Raw genomic sequence first — 15,347 nt, 5'->3', positions numbered from 1 at the left:
CCGTCTGTCTGTCTGTCTGTCTGCTTTTTCTTCCTGCTTTACGCTTATTAGATTTTGATACGCTTAATCAAAATCTATACGAAGTAACTAAAGCTGTCAAATAGTTGTAGTGGAGTAAAATGCACAATATTTGCCTCTGAGATGTAGTGGAGTAGAAGTAAAAGTATAGAAAATTGGAAATACTCAAGTAAAATACCTCAAAATTGTACTTAAGTACAGTACATATTTCCACCACTGCCTGATTTTGTACTATTGATGTCGCACACCGAAAATAGCAGATCTACAAGCTCACAACGCAACTTTTGTATACACGTCACGCTAGCTGCGTGACACCGCTGCACAGCTAAGTATAAATCAGGCTTGTTGTTATTGTTTGAGCACAACAACAACACACATTCCAGTAAACTGAGATTGATTGAGGTTCCCTTCTTAACCACCTAACCCCATACGTTGTTGAGCGTCCCTCAGGGCTCTACATACTTGTGGATTTTCATAGTCAACATAATCCTTCTATCAAGAGCTGAGTCAGCTGAGCTGGTTACAAGGGGTCCCCAGCAAAATGAGTTAATGTAGCATCACAAGTATTTTAACCACTTTATCCATATTTTATACTTTGGCTGTTCAAAAATAGCAGATGTATTACAGCTGCAATGTTTTAATACAAAACAGATCTTAATCCCTTCAGCCCTATACATACTTCAACTTTGAATCCTGCAATTTTTTTTAATCCAGGTTTTGGATTTCTTTTAATCATTTAGAATGTTCTTCTCTTCTGAGGATCCCTGGCACAAAATATTTTCAGATGGGGGTCAGTGGCCAAAATACACCATAATTTGGGGGTCCTCCTTGACATGAAAAGGTTTGAGAACCAGGTGCCAGGTGTAAAGTGGTTATTAACAGTATTGTGTGTTCTCCATGCCAGGTGTAAAGTGGTTAACAACAGTATCGTGTGTTCTCCATGCCAGGTGTAAAGTGGTTATTAACAGTATTGTGTGTTCTCCATGTCAGAGACACTTCATGCAGTGTGTGCTGCTGGAGGCTGGGGGGTGTGCCTCTCCTGCCCTGGGCTCTCCTGGACCAGACTGTGTCTATGTGGACCAGGTGAGCAACAACAACAACAACCACAACAACAACAACACTACCCACCATGACTAAGCCTGTCACAATCATTACATAATCGCCTAATCACAATTATTCGAGATAATCGCAATTCTTTTCTTGCATAATAATCGTCATGATTGTTTCTGTGTTGAGAAATGTTCATATTTTTTCAAATATCACAATCAAAATCTGGTTTATTGTCACATCACAGGTTTACAAGGTAAAAAAGTGGGTGAAATTCGTTTTCGACTTTTCGTACATCGTTCCCATCGCAACATCATCCAAAATAGGGGAAATAGCAGATCTACAAGCTCAAATATAGAGATATGAGGTTTCTGCCCGACAACAACGACATAAAGATATATAATAGCTGATAATAGTGTATGCCTGGTGTATTCCTGACCTGCAGGTGAAGGCCACCCTGCTCCAGCTAGAGGCGTTGGAGGGAGGGATGGAGGAGCGCCTGTCGGCGCCCCCGGCCCCCTGCCTCTCCTGCGCCGACTGGTTCCTCCCCGCCGCCGCCGCCCGCGACCGCCTGGACAGCCTGACCTCCTCCTCTTCCTCGCCCATCCTCAGCAAGCTGGCCGGGGCGGTGAAGAGCGCCGGCCACCAGACGGGCTCCCGGGGGCGGAGCCTGTTTGGCGAGCGGGCTCGCCGGCCCAGCCCCCAGAGGAGCCTGTCGGACAGCGGGAGCGAGGGCCAGCCGGACGGCGGGTCGGGGTCCGGGTCGTCGTCGATGGCCCCGGGTCTCAGCCCGCACTCCACCCCCGACTCCGCCAGGAAGCTAGGCGGACGGCGGGACTCGTTGGGCTCCGGGGGGTCCGATGGGAGCGGGGGCAGCGGAGGCCTCTTCAGGGTACGGTTTGGTTGTTTTGTTTTGAGATGAAAGAGTGGAAGATTGTTTTTGTTACTGCTGTGGCGTTATATAACTTGATCTATCGAGCCAAACAGCTGTAACTGGGCAACGAAAGGGAGAAAATGTTTTCCTGTGGTGCCAAAGCTTCATTGGTGCTTAATGGAGTTTACAACTTTATGGTGTACAATACATTAACATTTATGGCGGCAGTATAAAATCTAAACTCTAGTTTTATTGCCAATTTGCCACACACTTTTCTTTTTACTTTTTAAAGGCACAAGTTACAACTCTTTGCCTTCGTTGAACGGTAAAGTTACAGCAATGATCACCACTCGTTAAAACTTAACAGCTCTTACTGTACATCTAATAGCAAAAGATGTATAGACAGTCTGAGCCTTGTTGATCTTGTTGTATTCATTGTTTGTACCCCACCACATCAAACGGCATCCCTATGTTGTGCATGTCATTGTAGGGGAAAATTCTCAAAAATAGGCAAGGTCTATCTGCACGTCGTATACCGGCGTCATGCATCATGCAAGCTTGAAGATCGGCTATTTTTGTCATACACAACAGTGTCAGGCTTAACCACATAAACCGTATGAAATTCTTTGTATGTCAAATAGCAAAAATAGCCTATATACAAGCTCACAACACGCCATGTTGCGAAGCCCTCTGAGCTTGTAGATGTGCTATTTTTGCTGGATGTTCGCCGAATCTTCATCCATTTTTGCCAAATGTTTACCTATGCCCAGAAAAGGGATGCTAGGGATCATGTAGTTAATGGATACACTTTTCACTGTTGACTGTGTTATGTTGTGCCTTGTCTCTCATTAGATTCCCAGGATGAAACACCCCAACCCCTTTTACCTGGGCACGTTGAAGAAGATCTTGACTGAGAGAGAGACAGAGGAGATGTATAACACCATGAAGTGGGTGATCAGAAATGTTATATTTCAATGTCATTCCCTTTTCATTCTGTTTTTACTCGTTGACCTTCTAGAATATTTTATTTAGGGAAGGAAGCTAACTTTGTTTGCTGGCCAGCTGTTTGCTAGCCAAAATAATTTGGCAACCTCCAAATGAAGGTTGGCTCATTAAGTAAGTAAGTAAGCCTTGCCAAGCCATGTGGCCCATAGGGCAGGATTCTATCTCCTGTTTCTGCAGCGTGTTTCTGCGGCTTGATGTACAGGTACATCCCCCAGCCATGATGTACAGTACACCCCCTGGACATGACATTAGTATGTCACAGGGACAATCAAATCCTTGAGTGCCAAGCAGGAAGGCATTGGTCCCATTTTTATAGTCTTTGGTATGATTTGGCTAATTACTCAAAATATTATTATTGTATATTTGACACAAAACTGTGTGTGGCAACCACCACCATGGAGAGAGGGGTTTGATTCCTCCACGGTTCCTCCTGCTTGGCTGACTGTGTTCGTGGGTGGGAAGCCGTTAGGGGCAAGGGTGTTCTCTGTCGCCGCAGGTTACTCGGGTGCCTGTTCAGCAGAATAGCGGAACTCGGAGGGATAGCACGTTCCTCCACGCGCGTTACGCCTTCCCGGTTAAACTCCTCAATGTCGGGTGGAAAGAAGCATCTGGTGACTCCATGTGTGTTGAGGGGACATTGTCTTCAGCCTCCCCAGACAAACAGTAGGGGTTGGCAGTGATAGGGATTATATATACTGTACATGGGGGGGAATTGGCAACGACTAAAAGGTCAAATGAAGAGAGACATGTCGGGAGGAGAGTGTGTGCCAGCATTTGGCTTGGGGCAGTTTTCCCGCAGAGATTTTAACACTCTTATGTACATTTATTGAAAAGCTAATCATTACAGGCGATTTATAAATTATTTTGTTATTTGCACACTTCTCGCTGACCATTATGTAAGTAATTAAGTAAGCCAATTTACAATTTAGGCATTTAGCAGACACTCTGTGGCCAGTGTTTCCCAAACAGTGGGTCGGGGGATTTATTTTTCAAAAATCGAATGAAAGCCACGCTATGAGCTTGTAGATCTGCTATTTTTGAAAAATCATGAACATTTGTGCAAATCTTTGAATATATATTTTTTCAAGCGAACATTTGTAAAATATTTTGTTCCAGGGACCCCCCAGCAGCAACGATTGGAGTTACAAATGTTCGCTTAAAAATAGCCAAAGAAATCTTAAAATGACAAGAGACGCGTTCCCGGTTTGAACGGGTTTTAAACCCCTGTTTCTATAGGCTGACGTCGGGTGCGGAGAACACGCTGTTCCACTATGTCCTGATGGAGTCGGTGCAGGGCATCTTCATCGCCCCTACACACAGGGAGGTGGCCCAGCTCAGCGGATCCATCCACCCACAGCTCATACGCAACTTCCACCACTGCTGCCTCTCCATACGGGCTGCCTTCCAGCAGAGCCTCCCACCCAGGGTGAGACACACCACTACTACACCACAACGGGTCTAGAAATCAGTGGTTCTCAAACGTGCCAAGAACCCCCAAATTGATATATTCTTGGCCGCATCTGAAAAGGTTTTTGTGCCACAGGGACCCCCCAGGAGAGAAGATTTGTGTAAAAAGAAAAAAAGAAATATTCAAAATATTTCATTTACAAAAATGTTCAAAAATAGCAGATGTACAAGCTTGCGACACGAAGTGTGCTTGTACATCTGCTATTTTTGTATACAATATGGATAAAGGGGTTAAAATGATTGTGATGCTATATTAACACATTTAGCTGGGGACCCCCTGGAACCTCCTCAAGGACTCCTGGAGGTCCCCGTGATGCCACTTTGAGAACCACTGTTCTAGAAATCAGTTTTTGGTTATTATATATTAGAGAGGCAGGAAAAAAAGGGCAGAAAAGATTTAATAGAACTGCGAGTCGTGACAGGCCTGCCGTGTTCTGGAAGTTTGTTCCAGATACAGTATGTGGTGCATGAAAACTGAATGCTGCTTTTCCACGTTTAGTTTTGACTCCGGGGACAGAAAGCAGACCTGTCCCAGATGAGCCCAGAGGTCTAGACTGGATGGTGCTGGTGCATAGCCTAGCTGGAGATCAGAAATATGTTTTGGCCCTAAACCGTTCAGTGCTTTATAAAGCCAACAGTAGTATTTTGACATTTATATTGTTTGACAGACTGGGAGCCGGTGTAAAAATGTGAGAACTGTGAGTGATATTATGATCCACTTTCTCTGATCCAAGGACTCAAGCAGTTGCAACCAAGTGAACCAACTGTAGCTGTACAATCGATTTCATGGGGGAGACCTGTAAAGATACCATTACAGTAGTAAAGTCCACTGAAGATGAATGCGTGGACAAGATCTTCCAAATCCTGCTGAGAAAGTCCTTTAATCCTAGATATATATTGTCGCTGTCGGTCCGAAACCTCTTATCTCCATATTTTAACTTTTTGTGTTTTTTTTTATAAATGAATGCCCTACTTGATCATACTACAGCTTCACACAAAAGTATCCCAAGTTGCAGATCCACAAGCTCGAAACCCATGGAGCTCATGGCTATGAGCTTGTAGATCTGCTATTTTTGAATAGCCAAAGTATAGAATAATAGTTAAAGTGGTTAAAATCTAAAATGACACTGATGCTTTCTCGGTTTCAATGGGTTAAGAAGGATTCAGGGTTCTGTGCCAGAAAATCCCCACAGCCTCTCTAATGTTGTGGCAGACCTTGTCGAATGCAACACTGATGCCTGATTTATACTTAGCTGTGTGCGCCAGTGCTGTGTGCCAAATACTATCGCTGATCTACATGCTCACGACGTGTCGTTAGGTTGTAGAGTGAGAGCTTGTAGATTGGCTATTCTCAGCATGAGGCACCGGCGACCAAACATACTGTAGGTCAGACATTTGGCATTTGGATCATGTAGGATGGAGGGAAGAAGACCTTAACAAGAGCCGTCTCCGTGCTGTGGTCAAATAAAAATTCCTGACATTGAAGCAGTTGTTTACTGCTATGCACACACAATCTAGACAAAAACACTTCAAATAAACAGTGACAGGGAGGAACCCTTTGATGTCAGTCTGTTTGGACTGGAGCAGTGGCTCCCAAACTTTTTCCCTTGGAGCCCCACTTTCTTATTTTAGCTTACAAAAGCTACGTCCCCACGTGCACGGCACGCACTTGTGTTCTTCAACACTGAAGCTTCATTGTATGATGAATCGTGGCAGAATGGCAGATATACGCGCTGACAACGCGCTGACAACGCGAGGCATCGCAAAGCTTTATGAGCTTGTAGATCTGCTATTTTCACTATTTTTTAAACTTAAAATGTAGACCATATTTGACTATAGTGACCCAAAAATGCAAGTTACGATTGTGTGCAACATGTTTGAAACGTTGGACTACCTCCAAACAGAAAAGGCCTCACGCAAGGAGAAGCATGATCTGTGTCAAGAAAAGCTAAAGTTAGATGCCCTTGTTTCTTTTGCTATTTTTAAAAGATTTTTAGCTGACCTTATATTGAAAAAAGACCTATGCACCTGCTTGGTGTAATATATGGTTTTTAATATATCATTTTTGCATTGCACTTGTTGTCCTTGTCTTGTCTGTAAAACCATTGTTTGTTTGTTTTTTCCCACAATTGTGTAACCCTTATTTTTCACCCAGTGCCAATGCCTAAGCTGTAATCCTGGGCGCTACTCTCCCTCTGCCAGCCTGGGGAGAGCCCCGAACTGAGCTCATGCTTCCTTCAACGTATGAGGAGTGAGCAGGCTGCTTCTTATCACCTGACAGGGGGGTGTTTCCCCGGTTGGACGTGGAAGGAACACGTTATTCCAACCAGTTCCTTTCCCCTCCATCAGGCGCCCCGGCTGACCAGGGGGAGGCAGTATAGAGACCAGGATTACTGCATGTTTTTTGTGAGGGTACCTACGGGACACGGGGAGAACATGCAAACTCCACACAGAAAAGTTAATGTAAAACCATTGTAGTAAACGTTCTTTTTGTACTCAGGGCACCATTGAAAAAGAGACCCTGGTCTCAATGGATTTCCCTGAAATAAAGGTTTCAATCAATCAATCAAAAAAAAATCTCTCCTCAGCTCCTCCATCTGCCTCTGGAGGTTTTCCGTGTAAGGCTGAAGCTGAGCGCTCATGGTGTTGAGCTCTGCCTCCATCTGGGCCCTCAGTTGCTCGGCCTCCTGGGAAAGCTTGGCCAGGAGGTGCTGAGTCAGGGGAGCCACCTGCTGACCCAGGGCTACAATGTACTGTTTCACCGCATCACCACTCTGAGAAATCTTAGAACTGTTCAGAGACAGACAATTGTACCATGTTAGTACATGAATGAAAGAACGATAATCTGTAGATGAATGTAGTACTATAAGCTGTCCACAGCAGTGCTTTCTCAGGCGCTGAGAAATGATGGTACGATAATTTGCTATGAGTAGTGTGTTCATTGTTGCTCAAAGAAATACTGCTATAACGGTATGGCATGAGTCTGGAGAATACTTTCATTATTGTGTCAAAATGTCAGGTTGACCGTGTTACATGCTGCTTTTATAAGTTGAGACTTACTTGATTTCCTGTCCCAGCTCAGACTGTTTGATCCTCTCCAGAGAGTCCTCAGCAGTGAATGTGACCTTGGCGACGTAATCCCAGAACGCATCTGTCACAATGTCAAGTTGGGCCTTGGGCTGCTGCTGCTGCCACAGGATGTTAGCATTGCAAGCTGGAGAATAGACAGATTATTTACCACAGGTTACCGCAACCAGTGTTGCCAGATCTGCTTATTATAATTTCCCCTCGAGATTTTATTTGAAAATAGCTATTTTTAAATAGCTGATGCATATGTTTAATATATGCTCATGTAGCTTCTTTTGGGCTTGTTTTCCTAGAACCGGTTGCTTGTTTCTCTCACAGAATCTGGCAACACTGACCGCGACACTATATTTGCATTAGTTAGTTAGTTAGTGTAGTTGACTGTTTGTTATATGATGTATTCACATTTTGAGTTACAATAACTAACAGATGTCTGTAAGCTGCCTGCGTGCAAAAATGTTTACTCACCAGAGAAAAGAGTAAGTGCGAGGACCACGAAAACCTTCATGATTTATGTTGGCTGAGGAAGATTACAATTTATTTTTTTACAAGATGGATTACAATTTCTTAAATAATCAGTTTATCTTGCATTAAGTAGGCAATCATTTAGTCATGGTTTGATGGACATGACTGTATTATTATAAAATGTCTTACCTCGTATAAAGGTAAGACAGGCTGCTTGCTTATCCTTGTCTATGTGCCGGCACAGGTGTTTGTGTGGCGCAGGTGTCACTGTGGAACTTTTATAGCTGCGTTGATGGACAAAGTCCCCCGTAGTGTTCCTTGCTGCACGTGTTATCACTTATGCCACACCACGTCATTATCCTCTGGTGCCTAGAATGTTATCATGTAAATACAGCATGCTTCAACACCCTTTTCAGTTACTCTGCTTTCCAAATAACATCACTTTTGTAAAAAAAAACACTTACTACCAAGCATTTCGGTAACACAAGTATTACTCTGTCATAACCATGTACCTTTTAAATGTCAAGACCAGGTCAAGACAACTGAATTCAAATGGGCATTTGAAAGATCTGGTTCATCTTTAATATCCTTTTCCTTGTTTTCTTAAGTGTGACAGCTGTACTGTAACTCACTCCATGTCCCCCGCAGGTGGAAGGAAAAAAAAGGTCACACCAGATGTCTATGACATTTAAAAACAGCAGTGCCTTATCAGAGATGTCTCTCAAAAATGTACCAAAATGTCTGCAACCTTATCACTTTGCCCAGTGGTAATCACTGTTTAAGGATCAAGAACTAACTCAGGACCCTGGGTGGGTCAGCAACCTCCATGGACTTCACTCAGATAACCTCCACACAGGGTCAGATGAGACTATTGGATCAAAGTCCTTCTCAGACAATGACATGCTCAGTCTTCATTTAAATCTGAGAGTAGAAATGGACTACTTGTGTTGGTAACAGGAATACTTTCCCCAAAACATGCTCGCCCCCATTTTTTTTCACGGACGAGCGGTTCCTGTATTCTTGTATTTGTTTTACTGAATGAACCACAGGTTGGGGTTAACACTGGAGTAGAGAGAGGTGTGGTTGCTCATGTGCGTGTTGTGTTTTCTCTGCTCCAGGGACGTCGAGGAGCAGACAGAACCCAGGGAAGTCAGGGTCTGGGTCCCGTGAAGGAACATGGTGTTCTATTCCAGTGCAAACCTGAGAACTGGACGGACCAGAGGAAACCTGCTCCTACCATGACCTACTGGGTCATCGGGTAAGGCACCGATGCTCAAAGTGGGGTCCGGGGACCCCCATGGGCCCTTGAGGGTATTCCCGGGGGGTCCCCAGCTAAATGTGTTAATATAGCAACAAATCAGTTTAACGACTTTAACCCGTGAATTTTATTTATGTCTTTTCTTCTGTGTTGCAGTCGGATGCTTCTAGAACCGCTCCCTCAGGAGTTCTACGTATGTTTCCACGACTCCGTGGCAGAGGTTCCTGTGGAGATGGCCTTCCGACTGTCCTTTGGCCTGGCCTTATGACGCCTTCAACATTGAGTTTCACCACAACCTCTCCTATTTGAGTAGTGATCTGAATAGGGCTAAAATACAGGCTGACCGTGGCCTTGATAAGCTGGAAACTGACTTAACACATGATGACGTGTGTACTGGAGGGATGGTGGTTCACACTTCTTGTGGCCGCTTTTAACCACTTTCAACCTGGCGTTCCCATTTTGGAGAAATGTATTTTCGGAAGATGTGATTTCCAGGTTAACAACGCGTAGTTCTGCAATTTTAGGATTATATATTTTTTATGTTTGCCTTTGACACACCCAAAACAGGTACGCCAGGTTGAAAGACCCATAGAGCATTCCACAACAAATGTATTCTGTTTACCTTGAAGCATTCTAGGCTTGCAATATTTAATCGAACCAATACATGTATTTGATTTTGAGGACATAGGAGACGAATGAAAAAAAAAGCTAAAATGGCAGAACTACAAGCGCACCACGTGTCGCGACACATGGTGCGCTTGTACATCAAGAAAATAATACATACTGCAGCCCTAAAGCGGTGTCATTGACTTGTCTGCAGGACTAGTTCTGTTTGTCGGTGTGACTGTGCATGTGTGAGTGTGGATGGATGGATGAAAAGATGAAAAGCCACTTACTAAGTGAATACCTCAGAAACCATGCTGTAACTTTTCTAAAGGGCAGATGAGCTCTCCTAGAGGGAGCAATTTGAATACACTATTACCTACACAGAGTGCCTGAGCAAAATACATGACTGCTTACACATGCAGACATGACAGATAAAAGTTATATTGATGTTGTCTTGGGGAAAACACTTGTTTACTTTGCTACTTTATTTAAGATGTACAGTTTTTTTTTATAGAAATGGGATAATTTGTTATAAAAGTGAACATGACGAAAACTAATAATAAAAACGTACAATATGCCATCTGACTCCTTCGATACATTTCCGTTTTAAGAAGCCACACTGAAAATACGTTTCTCTCAAAATAACCATTTCACATGGTCTTGCACAAATTAAACACATGATTTTGAGATTCAAAATCCTCATTTAATAATACAGAATTGAGCAACAGGGAAACACAAAGTCTGTACTGTATTTACATCCACATTGCACATGGATGGGGTCCAGGGAACGTTGTCCCCATTTAACAAAACCAAAAAACTCTTCGGCCGGTTCTCCCAACAGAATCCAATAAAATTCACGCAGCAGCGCCTTCTACAAGAACCAAGTTCTTCTTGTAACACTCCAGGCTGCAGAGTGGAACCCCAGTCCTGGAGCAAGAGTACCTCTTTGGGTTGGCACAGCCCACCACCCCACAGCTCACAGGCGCCGGGGGAGGAGGCCGGGGAGGTGCCGGGGTGGGAGCGGGAACCCCCGCCGGGAAGGAGACGGCCACGCCCAGGGCCGAGTTGCTGTAGCGGACCATGGGACACTGGGCCTGTTTGGACTTCCTTTCCCTGGTGCTTTTGATCTTGGCCTTGCTGGTCTTGGTGAGCCTCTCGATGGTCTGGTTCTTGCTGTCCTCGGCCTTCTTGGCGGCCTGCGCGCGCCGCTTGCGGGCGCGCTCCTCCCTCTTCTGCATCATCTCGGCCGTCATCTCCTTCTCCTTGTAGCCCATGGGGAGTTCCAGCAGCAGGGGCTGGCTCTGCTGTTTGTGCAGGAGGGCTTTCTGTTGGGGCGAGGTTGAATATTTGATTAAACCTACAATTATTATTATTATAGACTGTTATTCACTTAAAGATAGTCCCACCAAAAGCACGCAGGCTTCTCTATAAGTTTCCTGGCAAACTTAAGGTATCATTTCTGGTCATGGGAAAGAACGGTGAAATGAACCACAGCTCATCCGTTGACTAAAACTTAAGTGAGGTGCTGGAGCTGAATCAAATCTGAGTGAATGAGAGAAAACAGCAGCCGCACACATGAACACAGAGCAAGTATCTAAGAATTTATTGTGAGCTTTCAGTCATTAGACCTTCTTCAAGCATACCGCAACGAGCGGAATAGATATTTTATAATTTGTTTTCCACTGCAATGTTCTTGTGTTTGGTTATGGGGGTAATTTCAGTGGAAGAAAACAAAGTTTAACAAGGCGTTCTTTTTTCCCCCGTAGTCTGTTAAAAGTAACTATGCAGTGTACCTGTTTATCAAACTAGCACTGATGCTACTGTCATGAAAACAATTAATTATATTTCTAAAATCTATGTAGTGTGAAATTCTGAGGAGAGCAATGTGACAAGAAATGAGTTCATAGCATTTCTCTCGCTACTGAAACTGCAACTCCGCGAACCCCTCTTTGCAGAATGTATTTTAATATTTAAAGTCCTGCTTAATATTTTAGGCCTATATAAGCAGTGTCATGAAGCATCAGGGCATTAATTCACGCGTTGTGATACATTGTGAGCTTGGAGATCCATCCGTCAGCTGTTCTTATCAATGATGGACAAAATCTCCACTTGAGCTGGATTGGGGTAAAGTGGTGATAATATAATGACACATGCAAGTATCTGACTTGAATATATAAAGTCACAATACCAACTTTGATGAGACAGCATTGCTTTGTTTAAAAAATATAAGGTTTTCTTCATTTCCTGAAAAATGAACATTTAGTTAGCTGGTTTCTGCCCGACCACAGAGACATGCTATTTTCGCTGCACAACATGCTTGTATAGAAGACATGCTGGCTTCTATGGAATCCAAATGACTGAAATCAGTCGTGGCGATTGAGTACTTTAATCCATGCACCTGTCTAGCAGTGAGCAGAGACTCGTCGATCTCCTTCTTCAGCTCTCCGTTGTCGTCCAGCTCTCCTTTCTCCAGGGCGTCCAGCCAGCGCTCCTCCTCGTCCACGGCCCCTCCCAGCATGGAGTCAGAGTCCATGTCAGGGAGCGGAGACGCCGCCATGTTGCTGTCTTCATCTGAGACGGAGGGTAGAAGGACCAATGCAACACATTTAAAGCCAGAGTCATACTTTGTCGCACAACGACGGCGGTGCGCAGAAACTAGGCGACCCGCTGTATAAGCTCACAACTTATGAGCTTGAGCGTTAAAAACATTTTAATAATAATACAAAGGAACAGTTTTGGACATACAAGTCGTCGTCGTCGTCGTCCCCCCCCCCCCCCCCGACAGCGATGCTATAATAGAAAGACACCTGTTAACTCACCCAGCCAGGCCCGGTACTGTTCCAGAGGGACCGATGGCTCATCATCGTCATCGTCATCCTCGTCGTCGTCGTCGTCATCGATGATCATCAACGGAGAAGGAGGTCGGGCAACTCCAGGATGCACTGTGAAGGTCGGCACACTGGGGAAGAGAGAAACATATAAGAATGTTTAAGGACAATAACACCATGATTCTTACTGGTACATCAGTAAAAAGAAAGAAAAGGAGAGTTAACACTTGTGTCCAGGCCTGTCGATTCTGGAAGGGACAACGGCTAAAAGATAGATCAATCAATCAATAATGAAAATATCTGAACTAGTAAGATCGATTAATTTCAATTGAAAGGCTAAACAGGCTCGTTAAAAGAGGCTCATGAGGTACGAGAGCCATGTTTCTTTCTCACTTTTTGGTGCCCAGCGTTTGTCCTCCCAGTTTGATCTTCAGTCTGAGCTGAGGGGGAGGAGGCCTGGCGACCAGGACGGGTTCTGGCTCCGGCATCTCAGGGAAGCCGTGGGCCCCTTCGTCCCGATGGTGCTTCCTCTTGTGCTTCTTGTGTTTCTTGTGTTTCCTCTTGTGAATGCCGTGCAGGCCGAGGCCCCCGTCACCTGCAGTGGGGGGGAAGTGGTGGTGGAGAGAACGTTTTTAATCCATTAAGACCGGGCATCTGTGTCATTTTAAGATTTCTTTGGCTATTCAAAAATAGCAGATATACAATCTCATAGCGCGCCACCGAGTGCCACGCTACGAGCTTGTAAATCTGCAATTTTTTTTTAAATCATAAAAAGGTGTCATTCACTGCTGCCGTTTTTCCTTTTTCTCCTTTGCACATAATATGCATTTGATGATGGCGTATTTAACCGTGTAAACGTATAATTTTGTAATGCTATGTTGATTAATTGAATACAAAGGACCACAATGGAAACAAGTCCCCAGGACTTTTTTTTGTTATCCTTTTAGCCTTAATATCTGACTGTATCACGTGCTGTTTACATTTTTGACTGATAAAGTATTCAATGAATCAATAAAAAAATCAATCACACCGTCATATGACATACTATGAGACAGGACTTAAAAGTGGTTGGAGTGGGCAAATGAACAGTAACATACATTTTACATGTTTTGGGCTGTGGTTGCAGGACTTCAGAGTCAGGGTGCACCAATTCTGTCCATTCATTGAAACTAAAAAATGTCACTGGTCCCACCGGTGCACCTTACATTTAGCAGGTCTGTCTGTGTGTGTGTATGGGTGGGTGCTCCTAAATTATATGCTGGTGCACCCAGCACCTATATGAAAAGGTTAGGCACACCAATGCAGCCAACTAGGAAGTTAGCCTGGAGCCCTGGGTTGCGATTACTAACTTAATCTAGTTCATCAGTGACTTTTAACAACAATTTTAGAGTGGATCATACAGAGGAGTGTGAATTTAATTTGTTATAAAACACATTTATATGAGTCTGGCTACGCCACATATTAGTGCACTCTCTCTGCCTGTCTAGTGAAGAGTAACGTTTCTCCATCCTTATCGTTAGGATAAATTAAGATAAGACTTTAGCAATTCCTGGGGGGGGGGGGGGGGGGGGGGGGGGGTGGATTCAGGTTTCATAACAGCAACAGCAGGAAGAGTGAAACACAGGTAAGGCAAAAGTCATGCATTTACTGTAGATGATGTAACATGTAATCAATCTAGATTGGCAATCATTTCCCAAGGGACAGGGACGACAATCTAATTATGCCATCTACAGCATAACGTCCTGTCATCATGCATACAAAACAAAACAGCATAATGCATGAGATCTAAACAGTCAGGGTGTTACCTACCATGAAACCTGGGGTGAATCATGTCTTTCCTTTTTCCCATTGAAGGGGCTGCGATTTAACCACCAGAAAGGCCCTCTTCAATCACACATCACAACATGGGATTCGATCTGATTGTGGATCTTCTGCAAAGTGTGCACCTGTCAATGCCCAGTGCCCACTACTGAGTGCCACTTTGCCCACACAAGTCCACACCCCGGTGCCAGTCTGGTGCCAGGGAGAAAGATGCACTAAGTCCTAACAGCTGAATTAGCTCTCTGGTGTAACCTTCATGAAACGGCTGCCTTGTAGTTTCTCTGTTGCATCCTATTTTCAACTCACAACAACGGCATTCTTATCAGAGGGTGAGCTTAACACCAGAACTACTGTCTTAAAGTAAACAGCTAAAGTGTTAGCTCCGTGTCGTTAGCCTAACATGAGTCTTGAGAATAGATCTAATCATTTGGATTCTAATGGTCCACTTATATCAGTCAACGAGCAGACTTCAGTTCCTTGTGAAAGATGTTATTATGGCCTTAGTCGGGAAATGTAGTGACTTCTGAATGAATATACTAGTCTTATTATTGAGGATACTTAACTTTATACCACACGACGCTACTAGCATCACAACTAAAGCCCTTGAGGAATTTCACTTCCGGGTCATTTTTGCATAGGGGAATTTGTTGCCTTGGATTGGCTTTGCGTGCAATCTAAAATCCTCCAAGTTCATCCAATTTAATCAATTTAATACAAGTTTAAAACTGTATTTACATCACATCGCCATTTAAAAGTCAATGCGTGTAAGGAACAATTCAACGGGCATTAAATTAAATATAATCTTTGACAAAAGTGGTACCCCATGCGGTTATTTTGGCTGGTAGATTACTTCACTGCCCTCTAGTGGCGAGAA

General features: G+C 44.0%; 2 protein-coding genes across 3 annotated transcripts in view; one reads left to right on the top strand and one right to left on the bottom strand.

The window, feature by feature from the left end:
* intu (inturned planar cell polarity protein) overlaps positions 1 to 9,613 on the top strand; it is a 44,383-nt gene extending 34,770 nt beyond the window's left edge. For both annotated transcript variants that reach the window (XM_084043530.1, XM_084043529.1), the window contains exons 12-17: positions 1,009 to 1,101; positions 1,511 to 1,957; positions 2,792 to 2,886; positions 4,181 to 4,370; positions 9,079 to 9,218; positions 9,375 to 9,613. In XM_084043530.1, the coding sequence (XP_083899656.1) occupies positions 1,009 to 1,101; positions 1,511 to 1,957; positions 2,792 to 2,886; positions 4,181 to 4,370; positions 9,079 to 9,218; positions 9,375 to 9,486 (1,077 nt within the window). In that variant the 3' untranslated portion in view covers positions 9,487 to 9,613. The remainder of the gene's footprint in view (positions 1 to 1,008; positions 1,102 to 1,510; positions 1,958 to 2,791; positions 2,887 to 4,180; positions 4,371 to 9,078; positions 9,219 to 9,374) is intronic.
* An 889-nt stretch (positions 9,614 to 10,502) lies between these two features.
* ino80b (INO80 complex subunit B) lies at positions 10,503 to 15,069 on the bottom strand. The gene is made up of 5 exons (XM_084043531.1): positions 14,462 to 15,069; positions 13,046 to 13,247; positions 12,644 to 12,783; positions 12,223 to 12,395; positions 10,503 to 11,149 (listed from the first exon to the last, which is right to left on the bottom strand). Exons 1-5 carry the CDS (start codon positions 14,499 to 14,501, stop codon positions 10,679 to 10,681), a joined length of 1,026 nt encoding a protein of 341 aa, XP_083899657.1. The 5' UTR covers positions 14,502 to 15,069; the 3' UTR covers positions 10,503 to 10,678.
* Positions 15,070 to 15,347: the final 278 nt, after the last annotated feature.

Source organism: Gymnoscopelus microlampas (genome assembly GCF_963454915.1).
Source record: "Gymnoscopelus microlampas genome assembly, chromosome: 19".
NCBI classification, from domain to species: Eukaryota; Metazoa; Chordata; class Actinopteri; order Myctophiformes; family Myctophidae; genus Gymnoscopelus; species Gymnoscopelus microlampas.
The sequence above is the reverse complement of the archived record's forward strand: the minus strand, read 5'-3'. Positions and strand labels throughout refer to the sequence as shown.